Source organism: Coturnix japonica, chromosome 1 (genome assembly GCF_054131305.1).
Source record: "Coturnix japonica strain WE chromosome 1, WE-NBRP24, whole genome shotgun sequence".
NCBI lineage: Eukaryota > Metazoa > Chordata > Aves > Galliformes > Phasianidae > Coturnix > Coturnix japonica.
Window position 1 is genome coordinate 72,848,665 of NC_140663.1, and position 18,209 is coordinate 72,866,873.

At 36.3% G+C, this 18,209-nt stretch overlaps 1 protein-coding gene across 12 annotated transcripts in view; it reads right to left on the minus strand.

Annotated features, from left to right (window-relative positions):
* The window catches only part of STXBP5L (syntaxin binding protein 5L), a 158,818-nt gene that overhangs the window by 37,867 nt on the left and 102,742 nt on the right, over positions 1–18,209 (minus strand). For 4 of the 12 annotated variants that reach the window (XM_015874608.3, XM_015874583.3, XM_032447299.2 and 1 more), the window contains exons 16-20: positions 16,136–16,308; positions 13,354–13,479; positions 12,036–12,187; positions 10,318–10,389; positions 3,684–3,749 (exon numbers count right to left, since the gene is read on the minus strand). In XM_015874608.3, coding sequence (XP_015730094.1) covers positions 3,684–3,749; positions 10,318–10,389; positions 12,036–12,187; positions 13,354–13,479; positions 16,136–16,308 — 589 coding nt within the window. The remainder of the gene's footprint in view (positions 1–3,683; positions 3,750–10,317; positions 10,390–12,035; positions 12,188–13,353; positions 13,480–16,135; positions 16,309–18,209) is intronic. The other 8 variants (XM_015874624.3, XM_015874600.3, XM_085524604.1 and 5 more) reach the window with 3 other exon arrangements.

Here is an 18,209-nt window from a genome sequence, read left to right on the forward strand (position 1 = left end):
TGAAATAAGTCTATATTGTGTAAGGTGGAATGGGCGATTATGTGAAATGGCCTCTCAAAGATATACCTCCTTGTGCTCACTGTGTTCTCAGCTACATGCTGAAATGCAAAATGGCTAAAAGAAACAAGGAACAGTAAAACTGCATTTCTAAAAGCCCCTGAATAAGTCTTTTTTATTTGATGATAATAACAAAGCTCATGTTTATTCCGGTGGGTACTGTTTTGTAATACACTATACAGTAATCAACTCCAGCACTGGATAATCATTTACACTGTAAGGGCTTAAGAGGCCTCAGAGAGTTTTTAAAAATTGTATTTTAGAAACACTAAACCCCCTGAATCCATCATGGAATTAAGGGAGTACAAAGCCTTATCAATTGAACTGAAAATCGCAAATAACAATCAAAATGCTTGATGTTCTCCATTGAAAGAATATGGTATGCATGAGTAAGAACAAGGTATTCTGATGGTCCAAAAAAAGCTCATTTCCACTTTCTGTGATATGGTCTGAGATTTTTTTTAAAGCCAACCAGATACCACTACATGACATGTTGTACTGCATCATCGTGCACATGAAATACTTCATAAAGACAAGCGTTCCTCATTTTGCCACTTTTAGAAGTGTTACTCTGTACATATACTGTTATATTCGCTATATATTTACTTACAGTGGAAACTGCCACCTCTTAGATATTCACAAATAAGAAGAGCTTTAGAAATGGGTCTGTTAACTCCTTGTCTTCCAGTACAGTATTGGAAATGCATTATTCAATGGTAATTTAACTAAAAGAAGATAACAGTGTTTAAGAAAGACCATTCTTTTCCTCTGTCTATCACACTTCATGTGAAAGTCTGATTATTTCCTCACTTGCTAGTGGTCCTGTATGGCAATGTGATCAATTTCATGTTCTAGACTGAAAAGTGTTATTTTTTCACTTTTCTCTGCAAAGCCACACTTTCCCAAATTGTACAGGAGGAAAACCTGAAAAGACAGCCTTATTGAACAGGTTTAAAGTATTGCCTAATGAAAGAAGTTTGATTTGTTCTGAACTAGAAAACAGCCCTGCAAATACAATTAGGATTAATTTTCAGCATTATGTCTTTTGCTCAGTGCTCTAACACTCACATCAGCAGAAGAACACAAATGTCTAATTTTGACTTGGCAGAATAGAGAAACAAAACTGAATTACTGGATGTGACACTGGCTCTTATCGCAGAACCTCAGTTAGAGGTTAAAATATCAACAAGTAGTAGGATGTTAGAGTCAACACAGGTTTTTCAGGAAAACAAAGATGGCCAGATAGCCCAGGTAGACTAAGCAATATTCAGGATCCAACCAAGATACGAAGAGGCAAGAGACTGTTTAAGTTCTTGAGAAAGCCTTCATCAGCACTGTTCTAGGGGCCCAGCTGGAAGTGAAATCAGACCAAGTTACTAACAGCACTCTCAGAAGTGAAATTGTTTGTATCTACACCAGCAATTAGAATGCTAGAGCGATCCTTCCTGAAGACTGCTTTGCACTTGAGTCAGTGCAGTGTAGTTCCCCATATTATTCCTGTTGTGATGGAACAAATGATCAAGCTGCTCCCCTGCATGCCAGCAAGAGTATGGTGTTTGTCATGTAGACTATTGTCTTCCAGCTGTATATAATCTGTGTATGCATTGCACATACTCAAGGTCAGCAGCTAGCATGAGCTCCACTGACAATGAAGATCTGACTGATATGGCCTGCTAACTGCAAAGAATTGCAATAAATCAATCCTATCAGCTGGTGATGTAGTCTTTTCTGTTTTTGCTAACTTTCTGAAGGACTGAGTCTTAGTCTATCTTTAGTAGAGATACATGGTGGCTGGTTTTACAAAGACATTATGGGATTCTAAGAGTATAGCACACTTCCATTACACTGTTTGCATACCACAAACTTAAAGATATCAAAAGCAAGACTGGAAGATAAAAGGACCCTGTCAAGTGAATCCAATATCATACATATCAACCGGTTTTATCATATGATGGGAGAAATACTAGTCAGTGCAAAAACAATGTGGTTGTGAGGATGTGTGCAGAAGCACAAGGTAGTACTACTCCCAGATGCTTGGTGGTCACAGTTTTGAGGTTGGTTTCCCTAGATGTTTAGTCTGAATTTTATCCAGTTTTACAAGATGTGTGCTTAATAAGTACTTAATGTCAGTCATGGCAAAAGTAATTTCTATAAACAGCAATTAATTTTGCAAAAATTTAAATAATCAAATATAGCTTGAAGAACTCAAAAGGCTAAAACAGGGAACATTCGTAAGTTACACATTTTTCCTTGCTGCATGTCCTCCAGAACTGAAAAGCAGAATTAACTGCAGAGCAAATTAATAAAATTGTGTATGAGTTTGGTATTATTGATCAATCACAAAGGGAAAAATCAATTTTAACTGCAGAAAACATCAGATGCTATGGACTTCACTCATTACCATAAAAGTAATCACATGCACATACGTTTGCCGCATCAGTAATCTCTTAGTTTTCAGTAAAAAAGAGAATTTGTACCCCGTTTCTGGAGAGAGGCCTGAAAGGATGGATCCCTGTGGCCCACAAAATAAATGGCCTAATTTTACTGTGTCATCACTTTAAAAAAAAAGCTCCTTATAACAAGTTTCTGAGCCAACCTCAAGAGTCTGAGCCCCTACAGCTTTATCAATTCTGTCTTAGCACTAAGATATCTCATGTCTGCAGCAATTGCGTTGCAACAACAAAAGGAAATGTACAACTGATTTTATTTTAGTTCTTCACGTGTCATATGAACATTTTTTTGGCTTTAGATTTTTGTAGGTTACTAAATACTCTGTTACGTTTGAGGTGACAGTGTCCCATTAGAACAAAATATGTGAAATAATAAAGGATTTGAATGGCACATTTCTGAGAAATTTTTACCATAACTAAAGAAAGAAAGGTATCTACCAATATTTACCAGCCTAGAAGGTAAAGAACCATGCTATGCACACCTTAAAAAAAATTAATGTATCAAAGCTACATGTGCTTATTTTCTATCACACATATAAGTCAACTATTAGAAAACAGTTCTAAGCAACTAAGTTTAAGACACCAGACTCACATTAAAAGAGATCAGTGCAGACCAGGCACATGGCAGAAAAAGTCTCCAGGAATGTGCTGAACTCCACATTCTGAAGAACTACAGGTAAGACTAGAAACCTTTGTAAATACTTAAATTTCAGGATTTCAGGGCAGGGTCAAAATGATAAACTAACAGTTTTTGTTTAAGGTTATGTTTCCACTGCAAGTTACAGCACTGAAGCACCAAGTGGTTCCTTTCAAACAATTTTATGTTTTGACACACAGTCATAGGGACTCCCTATTAAAATACAAAGCCTTTTAGTGAACAGAGAAACTATACTCTGACAAAAGTGATGAGTTTGTGTGAGATAAAAGGTATGCCCGTACTGTATCAGCTCCAGGGTTTACATACTCTTCACTTCAAGATGCCCCACACACTAATAACTTTTCTTTAAATGAACAGATTTTGGACTTCATTGTACTACATAACAAGCACTTCTCCAGAAAATTCTTCTATTTGGATCTGCGATTATACACTTCACTTCTTAGGGATTAATGAAATACAGTGATGCATGACATGAATGGCTTATACAGACTGCAGGAAGAGAAGCCAATCACCTTTACCTGAAGTGGGAGACTTGCAACGCTCTAGCTCCAGGGAAACTGGACTGTCACTGAGTTCAGTCAGGCCTGAAAAAACGGAGTTAAAAAGTTAAGTTACAATCTAACAGGGCATGCTTCAGCTTTCTCGGTTGATGATATTCTGCACTTCAAAGTCATAGTGGAGAAAGGAACAGCGTGAAACGTGAGGGCAATACCTATTTCAGAATAACTGTGGTTATCAGGCTGTCCCTACAGAAATTTAGGTCTACTTCAAAAATCACACCTCTTGTTAACTCAGATTTGTTTTCCAAGTGCCTCAGGGTAGACAGAGTCTCTATACTTTGTGAGTGAAATCAAGTAAATGTAGTTTAAAATTTAAATGTTTGTGATTCATAAGAAAATAAATTTTCCCTGTTCAAGAGATGTGGAATCAGCTCTACACTTTCATGTGCTGCAGAATGCACAGCAGAAACCATAAAATGGGGTGAGGGGACATGGGGAAGAAGGAAAAAAAGAGTGAATACTTGTAAAAGAAGAAAGTGAATAAAAGAGTATCATCACTACAATGCTAGAATCTTTTAGATGCACTGACAGAAGACTGCTCATTTTAAAGAGCACAGAGGTGATGGTATTGTCTGAATATAACAAGGAGTTTTTCAGACAAGACACCTTACATATCATTTTAAAAAAATTGTGAGGAACTCATCTGCAGCAGTCTACAACGGAGCAGAACAGCAAGTAATGTAATCCTAGCTTAAAGTGCTTAAGCATGAGCTTGTGTCTGTGATCAACCTAAAACCTATCTTTAGAACAGATTGGGCACGTTTGAGCTCTTGCTGTCCTTTACCATGGGCTGACCATTGAGTGTTTTTGTAAGGCATAGAAACATAAAATGGAATAATGAACACTGATTCCTTTCCAAATGCGGTACTGGAGATTCCTAAAACCTGACACTATGGCTATGGTGTTATGATTAATGAAATCACTCTAAATTCTTTACAGTTACTCTTGGCTACAGTTATAATCATGGAATGACTTGAGCTGGAAGGGACCTCAAGGATCATTAACTTTCAACCCCCATTGCCAAATCCCAGGTAAGATTTTGCTTCTGATTATAAAGTAATTTTTTGGGAGTTTACAGAATCAGTGTTAGAGCTCAAGGTACACCGGTGCCACTGACTTATGCAGGAAAAGCACCAAATCACACCACTGTTCTGAAAGAAAAAGAACATCCACTTTGAGAAGACCACAATCTCTGTATGTTTGGCAAAAGTTTAAAAAGCATTTGATGTTATGGCATTTTAGAATGATGAACGTGCACTTTTATACAGATCGCTCTTAATTTTAGTGTGGGGACTTATGTGTCCTTCAAAAGCATGCTTAGTCTTGAATGCTTAGATTTGCTTAAGTACTATTACTTGCAAATCTTCCCCTGGAATCAATCTTCCTTGCTTAGAAACACCGAGTTCTACTTATCATCTGCCTATCTATCCAAAGTTTTTTTTTAACCTTGTTGAATTAACAATAGAGTCTTAAAATCATCTGAGTTAGAAGGAACCTTTAAAGGTCACCTAGTCCAGCTCCCCTGCTATGAACAGGGACATTTACTACTAGTTCAGGTTGCTCAAAATCACTGGACCAGAAACACTGATAGTACAAAGAAGTGCAGTTCTAATAATGTGATACAGTTGGGATTCTTTTAACTTTTTGTACTTTTTAGTACATAATGTCAAAATGGGAAGGAAGGATGGAAAAACTGAGAAGAACTAACTTTTTGTCTCCTAACTAATGCTTCATGACAAAGCAGTAAAAATCTGAATTCATCTCTTTGCCTTCCTTTTTTGTCAAATGGCCTTCTTTCTCTGGGACACAAACCACTTTCTCCTCCCAACCATTTTCTACCTGCCATTTTGCCTAACCAGGAAAGAAAATCTTAGGACTCTGTAATCTCTAAACTCATGTAAGCTAAGAGAGAAGATGAAGATGTTACAACACGTTGCATAATCTGTAATCATTCACTGAAAGGAATACACACGTGTCTCAATTTTTATTGCTCTTTGATCCCATTAAACATTGGAGATTCTCTTGAGATAAGAAAGCTCTCCTTTGTACTAGTGCTTATTTTCTAATTCCCTTTTTAAGGAAACCATTTCAATAATTTCTCATATGTATTTCCATTCTTGATGATCCTTGAGAGGCTACAACACCTACTGATGTTGTATTAAGAAACACTTTCACTTCCTGCTTTTAAGTTCTCTAGGCCCAATCTCTGTCCCAAGATATTTTTGCTAAAATCAGCAAATTTTGAGTCCGACTACAGTAAGAAGAACATGGCAGGAAACTAAATGCAAGTTACTGATTTTGGGAATTGAAACAGACACCTGTCAGAAGATGCAAATTATTTTGCTTCAAAGAAATTATAAACATAAAAACCTGCAATACATTACACCTTCTGAGGCATACAGTAGTTTTAAAGACAACTCATGGATACTTTTCAAAATTTATTGTGATTTCCATTTTTCTTTATCAAAGAAACAAAAATTTTATTAAGGGACTGAAAACATAATGTCTACATACAGAATAACAGCTTCTTTGAAATAATAGTAATTTAAAATAATTTTATAATTTGAATCTCTGATTACATGATTCAGACTTCCAATTTACTGAAGGCATCCAAGCCATCACATTTTTTGTTATAATTTAATAAACTGTAAACAAATTCTCATAAATATTCACAAACCGATAAGTAAGCTCAGTATCATTTTAATTCATAAGTCTCTACACTGAATTATCATGCTGTTTCTTTTATATTTAAATATAATGCATTCTTTGGAAAAGGCAGCTTGTTCAGAGCATAGATGCTAACTTTAAACTCAACCCAGATTAGCTTCTGCTATGTTGACAGGTGTCACTTTAAGTGTTAATTACTGATAAGTAATGACTCATAACGCAGTGTTCTGTGTCTTCCTTTAGCAACAAGGTTACTTCTGCTCTCATTCTCTCAAAGGGCAGGCCTGAAGGAGGAAAAGATATTTCTCAGTGAAAACTATGAATTCTGAAGACTATTTTTCAACGGATAAGCACAATTTTAACCTGCTGCCTCTTTGGATTCCTCATAAAGACTATTTTCTTGTTTTACTGACAGATGATATGAATTTCTATTGATGGCATGAACTTCTACTAGGAGATCAAACTGATTTATTAAGTTTGTAGTTTTATGTTCCGCTGCAGGTACAATCGCTCTAGATACATGAAATATATTCATTTTAATATAAAAATAGACGCCATCTACTCCTGGGCAAAAACACATACAACTTAATTTTGACTGGTTAAGGAAAAAAAGCCAACGTTCCTCCACCGTAGTTCAGCACCACTATTTTGGCATGTAGTCTTGCTACAAGTGAAGACAGCTGCCAGCAGATGTTAAAAAAAAGAAAGAATGGAGCCACCAAACACAAGAAGTGTTTACATTTCCAGCCTCTCTCATTACAGTATGTCTAGAATCTACTACATTTCCTTTGCTGCCTTTTCAAACCTTGCTTCTCCCTTCCCATTTCCACCTCCCAACCCACTGAAAGTGCTGCCTTAAGGCTCTAAGTTCATTCTGGGCCCTTTTGAGTTTGCTTCACACAAGTATAGTCCACCCATATCAAGTTCTCAACAGATGATTGGCTACATTTTGTAACAATTCCATCACTGAGCTTCATATATCAGATGACCTTGTCATTGTTGATCATGTCTTTCCCTTGGCAAATCTCTTATCTTTGCCTCTTTCCCCTGCTTCATGTTTTTTTCCACTCCTTCAGTTGAAAGACACCTCAGACTGAAACATCAACCCTTTATCTCTCCAGGGTCATCTCGTGTTACCCTAAGGATACACAAACACACCTCTTCTTTGTTTAACATCTACTCATCTTCAAGTAGAATTCCCATCTTTCTAAACTTTACTCACCAGTGTCCAGAACTACTTAATACTGCTAGTATAATCTTTTTTTCTTTTTCCTTTTTTTTTTTTTTTTTCCTTTTTTCCTTTCTTTCCTGAAATCTTCTCTTTCATTGCTACTTCAAAATAATAAACAGTACCATTCTCTTGCCTGACACTTTAACCCATAGTACTGCTTCCTTTCTTGGAATATAAAGCTAATTCTGGATACAGAGACTGGGTGCAAAATCAAACCGTTTCTTGCAGAAAATTACCTTCAAAATGACTAACAAAAGTATACTGCTCATTGATAATCTGTCCTTGTTTAAGCTAGGACAGAGCTGATTATCTTCAGAGTGTCTGATGTAATGCCATTTTGGCTTTGGGAAAAAACAAGGTTGATAATGTTTCAGTTGTTGCTGAGCAGTGCTGTACAGAGCCAAGGATGTTTCAGTTTGTCAGCTTCTCATGCTGTCCTGCCAGCAAGGGGACTGGGGGCACAAGGAGCTGGGAGGGAACAGAACCAGGAGAGCTCACCTAACCTGGCTGAAGGGATATTCCATACCACATGACTGCACGTGAAAATAAACTATAAAACTGAGGGGAGTTGTTGGAGGTGGTAGCAGCTGCTTGGGGACTGGCTGGGCATTGGTCAGAAGGCAGCAAGCAATTGTTTCGCACATCACTTGTTTTGCATACATATTATCATTCTTGTTATTTCTTTCTTTTCCATCTTACTAAATATTTTTTATCTCAGCCTATGAGTTCTGCTTTTTCCCTGATTCTCCCTCCCATTCCATTCTGATGTGGTCAAGAGAGCAAATGTCTGTAAGGTGTTTATCTGCTTACTCGGTTAAACCACAACACAATCTTTTCTTTGGCTTCAGTGAATACTAGTCTGATTTTCTCAAACTGACCTTCATGAAATTATCTTCCTAGCTCATTACTTTAATTGAATCAACTCCTGATATGCCTTCCCATTAACTTCAATTTTCATTCATATAATCTTCAATACTGTAGACCTGCTGCCTATATTATCACAGCTATTCCTATTCCTGCTTTTACCTTGATAGTATAAGTTTTGAGCAGTTTCTTTTCCTATTATTGTCCCTTACAAGGATAAGCTAGTGAACATAATCCTAAATCCACCCTCAATAACACGCTCAAAACTCCTATCTCTCATAAAAGTAGCAAAACTCAACTTGAGAGTTGGAGATATTCTTAACTTCTGCTCACTAGCTAAGAATCTTTATACTTGGTAGCACATTCTTGCCTTGTTCTTGGTCTTAATCACCTGAAAGATGCACCAGACAATCAGTGCATATTCCTACATATGTATCAAATGACAAAGGCAAAACAAAACACTTTTTGAGGAAAGAGAGTTAATAGTGCTTATGAACAAGAGTCAAAATCACAGACTTCAGCTATACAGAAAGCTTTTATGGCTGAATGTAGAAACAAGATTAGAAATATTCAGCTCTTAAAACCTGTGGACAAACATGTTGGACTTACTGGTCCTTTCTGGTCTTAGACTTCACTAATATTTTTGTAGGGGTTTCTGTTGTTGTTTTTGTGGAAACTCATAAACCTTTGACTGCTGTTTGTCCCTTGAGTTCTAATAGACTTGTAATTAGAAAGACTGACCATTAAAATATAAAACATTTCAAACCAGACCTTTTCATGGGCTGCTAGATTTCTAACTGACCTTCTAACTAAATAGACTACTTCTTATGAAGTACTATCACACTAAATCACAGAAATTAGTTGCTAAATAATCTATCTGGAGAGATGAAATGTAATTTCTTTAGAGAGCTTACAAATGTACTTCAACAGCCATACAGTTCTGTATTTACACCAAAAGCTAAAACAATTGTCACCCCTTTCTTCATCTTGCCTGCACTGAGTATTCAATGTAAAACTGCCCATCCAGTTGTTCTGCAAAGAACACTTTAAAAAGAGATGAATAAGAGGCATCCTGGAGACCTAATTACATATAAGCACTACAGTTAATTACGATACATACAGCTTGTTGGTTTAACAGTCATTTTTGCAAAATTAATTACAGCTTTGTTCATCACGTTGTGCAGTGATGAATGCTAATATTTAAATTACATATCACTATAGTTCCAAATTTTAAAATATAAAAAACATTCATTTTCATAACTCTTTGATGTATGTATTTTTATACCCACTTTATATTCCCCATTAAAGATCAGAGCCACGGGATGGCTCCCCAAAGCCAAATATTCAAGTACCAAACCAAGATTAAAATTTAAAATGCCATAGCATGCAACCCAATTGGCAGATTTTTAAACCGCATTGCTCTTCTGAGAATAGGGAAGAATTAATTAAAAAGTATAACCAGGCAGTGCCATTGCAAAACAAGAAATGCTTCATATAAGTAGGTGTACACTGAAATGAAAACAAAACCAAAGGAAAATACTCTCATCAAGACCATAGCATTATTGAAAATTCATTTCTAAGGCGAGATTTGTCCCATATTAGTCAATGAGGCTTCCTCATTGATCGTTTTGGAAGAGAAAAACAGATCTGAAATATCTGTGTAACAGAGAAAATTGTCAAAATGAGGCATGGTTGACATTACAAAATGTAATAAATTGCATGCATGCTGAATGTGTTTAAGAAACACATTACAAAGCACAAACACATGGGTTGAAGTCAGGCATAGTCTGATCATGATAACTCTATTTGCCTAACCTTTATAGAACTTACTCTGATAGGAAGTACGGATCCGTTTCGTTAAATCTGGATAAAAGTTAGACAGGCCACGCATGCAAAAGTTGTCTTTGGAACATGCCAGTACATCAGCATCAGCAGCAGGCAGAGGAAAGAGAGAAAAAACAGTCTAAAGTGAAAGGAAGTGATATCCATAACCAGCATCTAGAACAGCCAAGGTGAAGAAATTTCAGCAGATGCTTACCTTCCAATTGGGAGATATAACAATAAAAATAACCAAAAAAGTAACGGATGTAGGATGGATGGTGAGAAAGCAGCTGAGGATCATTTTTCAGATGCATAGTTTCTATGACCAATCTAGAAGAGCATATTCTTTCTTGGCAGTCACCCAGAATATACCCAGTAGACACCATTCTAGCAGCACAACTGGAATACTGCCTTAAAGGAGGAGCCAAGATTGTCCCTGACACATTGAAATCCTGCATGGTGCAATGCTGATAATAACTGTTTTCACAACAGTTACCCTCTATTTTCTGTACACAGCTCTGCATCACGTTGCCTATGTTTGGCTGCCTAAATTACACTGGGAGATGCTGTAAGCTTAACTGAACCAGAGAGGAAAGCTGAAGATAGCTTAAAGCTGCTTGTCTCCTCTTTCCTCCACTATTCCAAATTTACATTCTTAGCACTTGGCACAATGTGAACTAAGCTTGCAATGCTTACATGCCTAGAATGTGAGATAAGTGGTCTTTCAGGGATGGAAGTAGGCCTGAAGACTTACTTTTTATTCTCCAAATATTTCTTTTTATTAAAAATACAATCATACTGAAAACAAACAAACAAAAAAATTATATTGACTCAGTGGAGAAATAGGATTTAATGATTTAATGCAGGATCTGCTGATGTCATACAATCACTGTAATCTCCTGCCTTTATGATTTAATATGTATAGTTATATATATACATATATATATAAACAGTCAACGTTTCCAAACATATTTTAAAACCTAATTCTAAATTTCTGCAGCTACATAAATTATATTTTATAACTGTCTCTGACTCGAGTATGTTATTATGGAATATGCAGAGCTAAATGGTTTTGTTTTTTCCCCTCATACAAGTTAATTTTTTAGACAATCTAAAACATCTGGCAAAATTTAACTGCGGTGATGAACTGATGTTTCTAACATTTAATGCATAATAATAGGTATGAATTACAAACGTGATCCTCTTGGCATCAAATTTAAGACGTGGTACAGGTGGATCTAGTAAATTTATATTAGGAGCAAACAAAGTGGCTGATTGGAGCTAGTTTTGCTATCAACATAGCACATACCCAGTTATTATGTTATTTCCCAATCACGACTACCTTTTCAATTAACAACAAATAACACTTAGCAGAAAGAACAATCAAGTCTTGGATATCATAGGGAATTTACTGAAAACAGGAAGAAAATAGCAGACAAAGACTACAAAGACTACACTTCAAGAGACTGCCAGAGAAGCAGTTTACTTCTCTACTTGTGATCTTTAGAGACTCAGAGAAGGGAATTACTTGCTGACTTCCATCCCAAAATAATAAACTTCCTGAAACTTTTTGCTTCTGAGAAAAAGTATCAGTACTTAAAGTGCATCAGGTTTCTTCTGTCCATTGGCTGGCAGATAGTCATGCATGTCAAAAGCACTATAAAAAGCCACAGGCAAAAAAAAGTCAACGAATCTCAAGCTCATAACCACAATATTTTAATTCCTACCTGCAGCAAACTGTTTGCTTTTGCGAGGTGAACGGGGCTGGCGCTGGTATGGATCACTTGATCCGTACAATTCGAGGGTTCCCATGCTCAGTAGTACGGTCTTTTGCATGAAGTCCACAACAGCCAAGCCATTGCAGTTTCCAAATGCCACTCTGAGAAAAAGAAGAAGAAAAGTTCCTCAGAGATATGAGTAATATATAATTATTATTATATGAGTAATAAATAATTATATATTATAATATATAAGTAATGCAAAAAAAAATTTATTATTTAGTATTATTAATTCTGCAGCAACATTTTCTTCAGAAACGACTCAAAGCTTACTTTCTGTAATTACAGATCTGTAATTCTGAATTGATAAAATTGTGTCCTGAAACATGATAACTGGCATTACAGAAGGCAGACTATTGCCTTTAACCTTCTGTGCAGAATGCATTGCAATAATGCAAAACCCTACAGTTTACACAAGTAACACATGAACTCTAGAACAGTAGACCAAAAGGTTATGGAGTTCATAAACAGAAACAATTTGGAAACCCAGGCCAAAGAATTAACAAAACAAACTTCAAACACAACATCTTTGCACAAATATATGCAGACAAATGTAATTGTCTCTGAATTGTCAGCTGACTTACAGAGTATTGGTACAGTCAGACACCTAACACTCATTAAGGTTCATGTATTTTATCTCTTCAGCAGAGCTAATCTAATCAATGTATCTGGGCAATCCTCAATAAGAAAATACATTAAAAAATTGCAATTAAATGGAGTTCAAAGAAGAGATCTATGCAGACATGCTCACCTGCAGTTCCATACAGAATTTAGTATTGGGAGGTTCTTTGTTCACATTTCAATTTCAGATCTCTGCTGCTCTTGCTAGCAGAGATTAGCACACACATAAAAAAGCTGTTCTTACAAGACAATTTCCAATAAAAATAGGATATAATGACATTTAATACACAATCACCGTGTTTTATAAAATGTACTTCAGTGATTCTTTCACAATAACTTCTAAAATTTCAGATTTGAAAGGTAATTGGACTTAACTTGAAAGAATGGACAGAATGACACAAAGCAATTCAAGTCAATTAAACAGGAATAGTATAAAAATAATAGCAAAAATTACAGTTTAACATCTCATATGACACTCATCATGTAAACTCAAATAATTTTTACCCAATGGTCAGGATTTCAGCAGCTTCTGATTATTTTTACTCTGACTTCAAATACCTTTAGGGAACTTCAAAATTTAGCTGGAAAGTACAAGATTTAGTGCAACAAACAATAAATCAATGTACCTTCATTTTGAGTTACTTACAGTCCATAAGCAGAGTTTACAGCAAGACTGGTAATCTGCTGTGGAGGCTCACCATCCACCCACACCAACTGAATAACAAGATCTGCTTGGTATCCAGGAGGCATTCGCACAGGTCGAGTCTTAACACTAAGAAGAGGTGCAAAATAAAAACAAATAAACAGGCTGAGCCATGAAAAACAAATGTCTCCCTGAGAAAATATTAATGGAACAGAACCCATTACTAAGACCACAGCAGTATGCACAATTGAAGCATATTGTGTATATATCCGCACACTGAGACTAGGCTTTCCAATCAGAACATGGATAATTTGAAAGAACTCCAGGTTCTGACCTTAATTTCTGCTGTAGAAATAAATCTGAAAATTTCAACATTCCCTAAATGATAAACTCTGGAGAATCATAGATGTCATAGAGAATCATAGAGAAGATGTAAGTGAGGTTAACAATTGAGGTTAATAAAAACAATTTTTGCTTAACAATTTTGCTTTTGTTCTCTTTTTCCCAAGTATTTTCTTGTACTATGCCAAAGAATCACAATTAAGAGTGGAAAAGACAACTAAGATCACTGAGTTCAACCATCAACCCATCACCCAAGCCCACTAAGCCATGTCCCTCAGTGTCACATTTACACAGTTCTTGAAAATCTCCAGAGACAGTGACTCCATCACTTCCCTGGGCAGCCTGTTCCAATACCTCACTACTCTTGAGAATAAATTTTTCCTAATACCCAACCTGAACATCCCCTGGCGCAATCTGAAGCCAATACCTTTCATCCTATCACTAGTTACTCGGGAGAAATGTTGATCCCCACTTTGCTACAAGTTCCTTTCAGGTAATTATAGAATGATAAGGTCTCCCAGAAACCTCCTCTTCTCCACACTAAACAATCCAATTTCCTTCAGCCACTCCTCACAAGACTTGTGTTCCAGACCCTTCACCAGCTTCATTGCTTTGTACATTTAAAAACTGGCATGAATAATCAACTCAGATGGAAAAGCTGAATGTTTTCCTCTGAAAAATCTCAAACATGACATTTCTGTGTTGTTGGAACTATCTTGTTCTGAAGTACAGCAAGAATAGGTAGATGAAGCATCTTTATTGTGTATCCAAAACTTCTGGATTTGACAATTTATTTATCTGTCTAGTGCAAACAATTATTATTTTCTTCTTAGGAGTATAATTACCTCATACATGACCTAGCCATTTTGAATGACTGCTTCCTACATAAAATCTGATATAAATATTAACACCCTTTCATATTCTATTATGACAATTTCAGTGACTTGCACAGCACACAGCAAAGGTGTAAGAACTGAATACTTTTGTAAGTCTATTTATGTTCTTGACTGGTAGAATTTACTTGATGATGCACTGATAGAAGACACTATGCAAGAACAGCAATTCTTTGAGATGCGTTAACTATAAATACTGAGAGTGTACATATTACACATCTTATTTATTATAGGGTAGGCTATCACATATAATCTTATATCTATGTGATAAAAAGAAACACTGAGTATCAAAAGAGGAAGGAGTGTAGCTAGCCAATATACACATAGACAACACAGACAGAAAAACTGCAGTTACTGGCAAATAATTATTTCTGCTGTATGTGCTTCTCTACATATAGTACTGCTGTAAATAACCTAAGCAATATTGGATTGTAGAGGTGAGATCTTTGCTGACTGGTTATGCAGAGTATCTTCTGAACATGACCATGATGGGACCCGGCAATCTTTTCAAGCATTCCTGGTCCACACACCTGACATGGTGTTAGATTAGACTGGAAAAAAAAAAAACCCACAAATTTTTACTGTAGTGAGTGACTGACTGCAATGAGGCTGTTGGAACTGGCTGTGTCTGAGATTTCCTAAATAACTTATCTCTGCCTCTTCTATTGATTTTAATGGTTCACATTAATGATTAAACATATGTCTGAGATTCAATTGCTAACTGAATGAGGAAGACAGACGTACAGGAAAACAAAAACTATTGTCAATTATGCATGGATGATGCCACAATGTTGCTTTTAAACGTTAATGCTATTTTCAGGAGCAGAACTGATGAAAATATCTGCAAATCAGACAATGTTCATTTAAACTGCTTTTGAAGTAATTGAGATTTAAAATATTTATCAATAATTAAACTGAATTAATAATTAATTCACTAAATGAGAGCAATCTTTATCAGCTGTGCACTGTAATTCTTAAAAAATTCTGATTTATGGAGTTTTGTACGGAATTGTGTTCTGAAACTCTTTAAACCTATAATTTATCTGCATAAGAATATATTAATTTACTCCAAACAGTAGCAGTGTGTACTAAACATTTAAGGTTCTCTTGTGAGCATAAACACGGTTTCCTTTCCCTATGTATAATAAGATGCATATACTTCTTTCATAGATTATTATTTTAGTGGCATACTTGTTAATCAAGGAGCTTTAAGTATTTTTGTGAAGTAAAAAAAAAAAAGTGACCTATTCTGTGGTACCTGTGTTCCATTAAAAACTGGATGTGAGATGAAGAATTGCTCATAGATCATACTGGAAAATTAGTTAAACCTTCACTGCAACAGTTTATCTTCATCATAACTTACTTTCAGCCTATTAAATTCCTTGATAATTACATTGCCTTAATTCTTTTGTTTGTTCCTTATTCTGGTTCCTTTTAGTTGTGTCACATAATATAATTAACGTTCTTTTCTTGCTGGTTGACAGATCATTAGAACTCCTGATAAGGCTGCTTGCCAGAAAGATAAAAGCTTTGAACAATGGCAGACTTACCTAAGACATGGGATACTGTCCTTCATCATTCCTTCGCATGCTACGGTGTTGGTACTACCTGAAAGGCTCTTTAAAGAAGGAAGCTGGGAGGAGGCATCTGGAAATTGAGGAATTATTTCCGGTTCAGGAGTAATTATATCTTCTACTTCATACTGAAGTCGTACCTCTAGTGACTTAAATAAATAAAAAGCTGTCACAATTTAACAAGAAAGCTGCTGAAAATTGTATTACTTTTCATTAAAAAACTTAAATACAGCCTAACAGTAGAATTGCATAGGTACTTGTAATTTACCCTACACTGATGGAAAAATAATTAAATATATTCTTCCAGTACTGACTTTGTTCCAAGCATTTTATCATAAGTGAAAGAATACAGTATTCCAGAATTTAGTATGAAAAGAAGTGTTAATTACTCACTCTCAAGTAAACAACATTTTAGCATAAGAAAGTTATCGTTCAGAGTCAATGACATGAAAATTTTCTGCTTATTTTTCACTACTGTGTTCCTAAGCCAAATGATTAAAAGAATCACCATCAGCTTCCTCTCTATTGCAACTACAACACCATTTCTAAAAGACAACTTTAAGCCAGTATGCAGAAGTTTAACAAAATGGGCAGTACTGATCCATGAACTCCATCTGTCCTCATGTGGGGTCAGGAGCACAGAGTTCCATATTCTTTAAACATGAGTTTGGCAGATTCTAGAATGCATCTACACCACTTATCTTTCACTTTCCTTCTGGATCCCCTCAGACTGGAAAAGGAGACCAATGAAGTTCAGCCATGCTTCCACTCTTTCCACTAATATAGGAAATCATAACTGAAGGAATTCCAAAACAAACGGGAAACCGAAAAGGAAGTTCAAATCTCTATAAGTGATCATCTCAGAATATCATGATAAACACTGGACAATTCTTTCTACTTCATGAATTATCCAAGGAGAACTTTGTGTTGAAAATAATTAAGAACAAGGTAATTCCCTCAAGGAGAGTATGTCTTGGGAATGTTAGCTGGACAGTAATATCAGTGCTGGTTCCTTGAAGTGGTCATACACAATTGAAAATGTAGACCCTGCAGACTACTCAGACAATGGTCTCTCACTGAGACATCATCTTCACCAAAATAAAGATGGATGCATTAAGTGGGTGGTGAGTTTCAGCAGTGGTGACAGCAACATGAAAGACAAGCCATGCCCTGCTGTCACACCACAAAATTAAGACCATCTCAATCAGCTCAGCCACATGAACTGTCAGATTACTACCCAGGAGACTGTTTACTAAGTGGAATATTGGCTTCAACACATTGGAAATGATAATGGCAATGCTGGAATATTGCAAAGTTTGTGCCAGCTGGGCCCCATGAATGCTCACACAGTAACAGAGAGAATGCTATATTCCAGTTTGTCAGGACCTACTAAACCAATAGGAGGCTGCAAGTGAGAGATTCTTGGATCGCACTGTCACTGGTGATGATGAGGCATAGTGACACCACTACAAGCTGGTGTCAAAATGGCACTCCATGGAGTGAGAATATGAGAATTCCCCTGGCAGCCTTCAATAGGTAAAGAGATATGCACTGTCTTCTGGGATAGGAAAGGGGAACACATCCAAGCCATCAGCTCGGACCTCTTACATCGTGACACTGATAAAGCTGAAGGCTCAAACTTCCAGAGTCAGGCCAGAGAAGAAGATCCCTTTTCTCTTACAACTCATTAGTACCAGGTTCCATGCCAGTTTGAAGTCTGTGGAGCACATTGCCAATTTTAGCTGGACTGTCCTACAGCACCAACTGTGTAGACCAGATTTGGTATCTTCTGACTTCTATCTGTTTGGGCTGATGAAAGATGGATTGGACTAGCAACGATGCTATTGTAGCAGCTGTGAAACAGTGGGACACCTCCACTGGTGCAGATTATTATGAGCGTGGCATACAGGCTTTTGTTCTTGTCTGATGAAAATGCATAGCTACTGGTAATGACTACACTGAAAAAGAATGTTCTGCAGCTGAGAATTTGCTCTATCAATTAGTGTTATTGGGCTCTTTGTATCTGTTGTAGTTTCCACATAAGTAAATA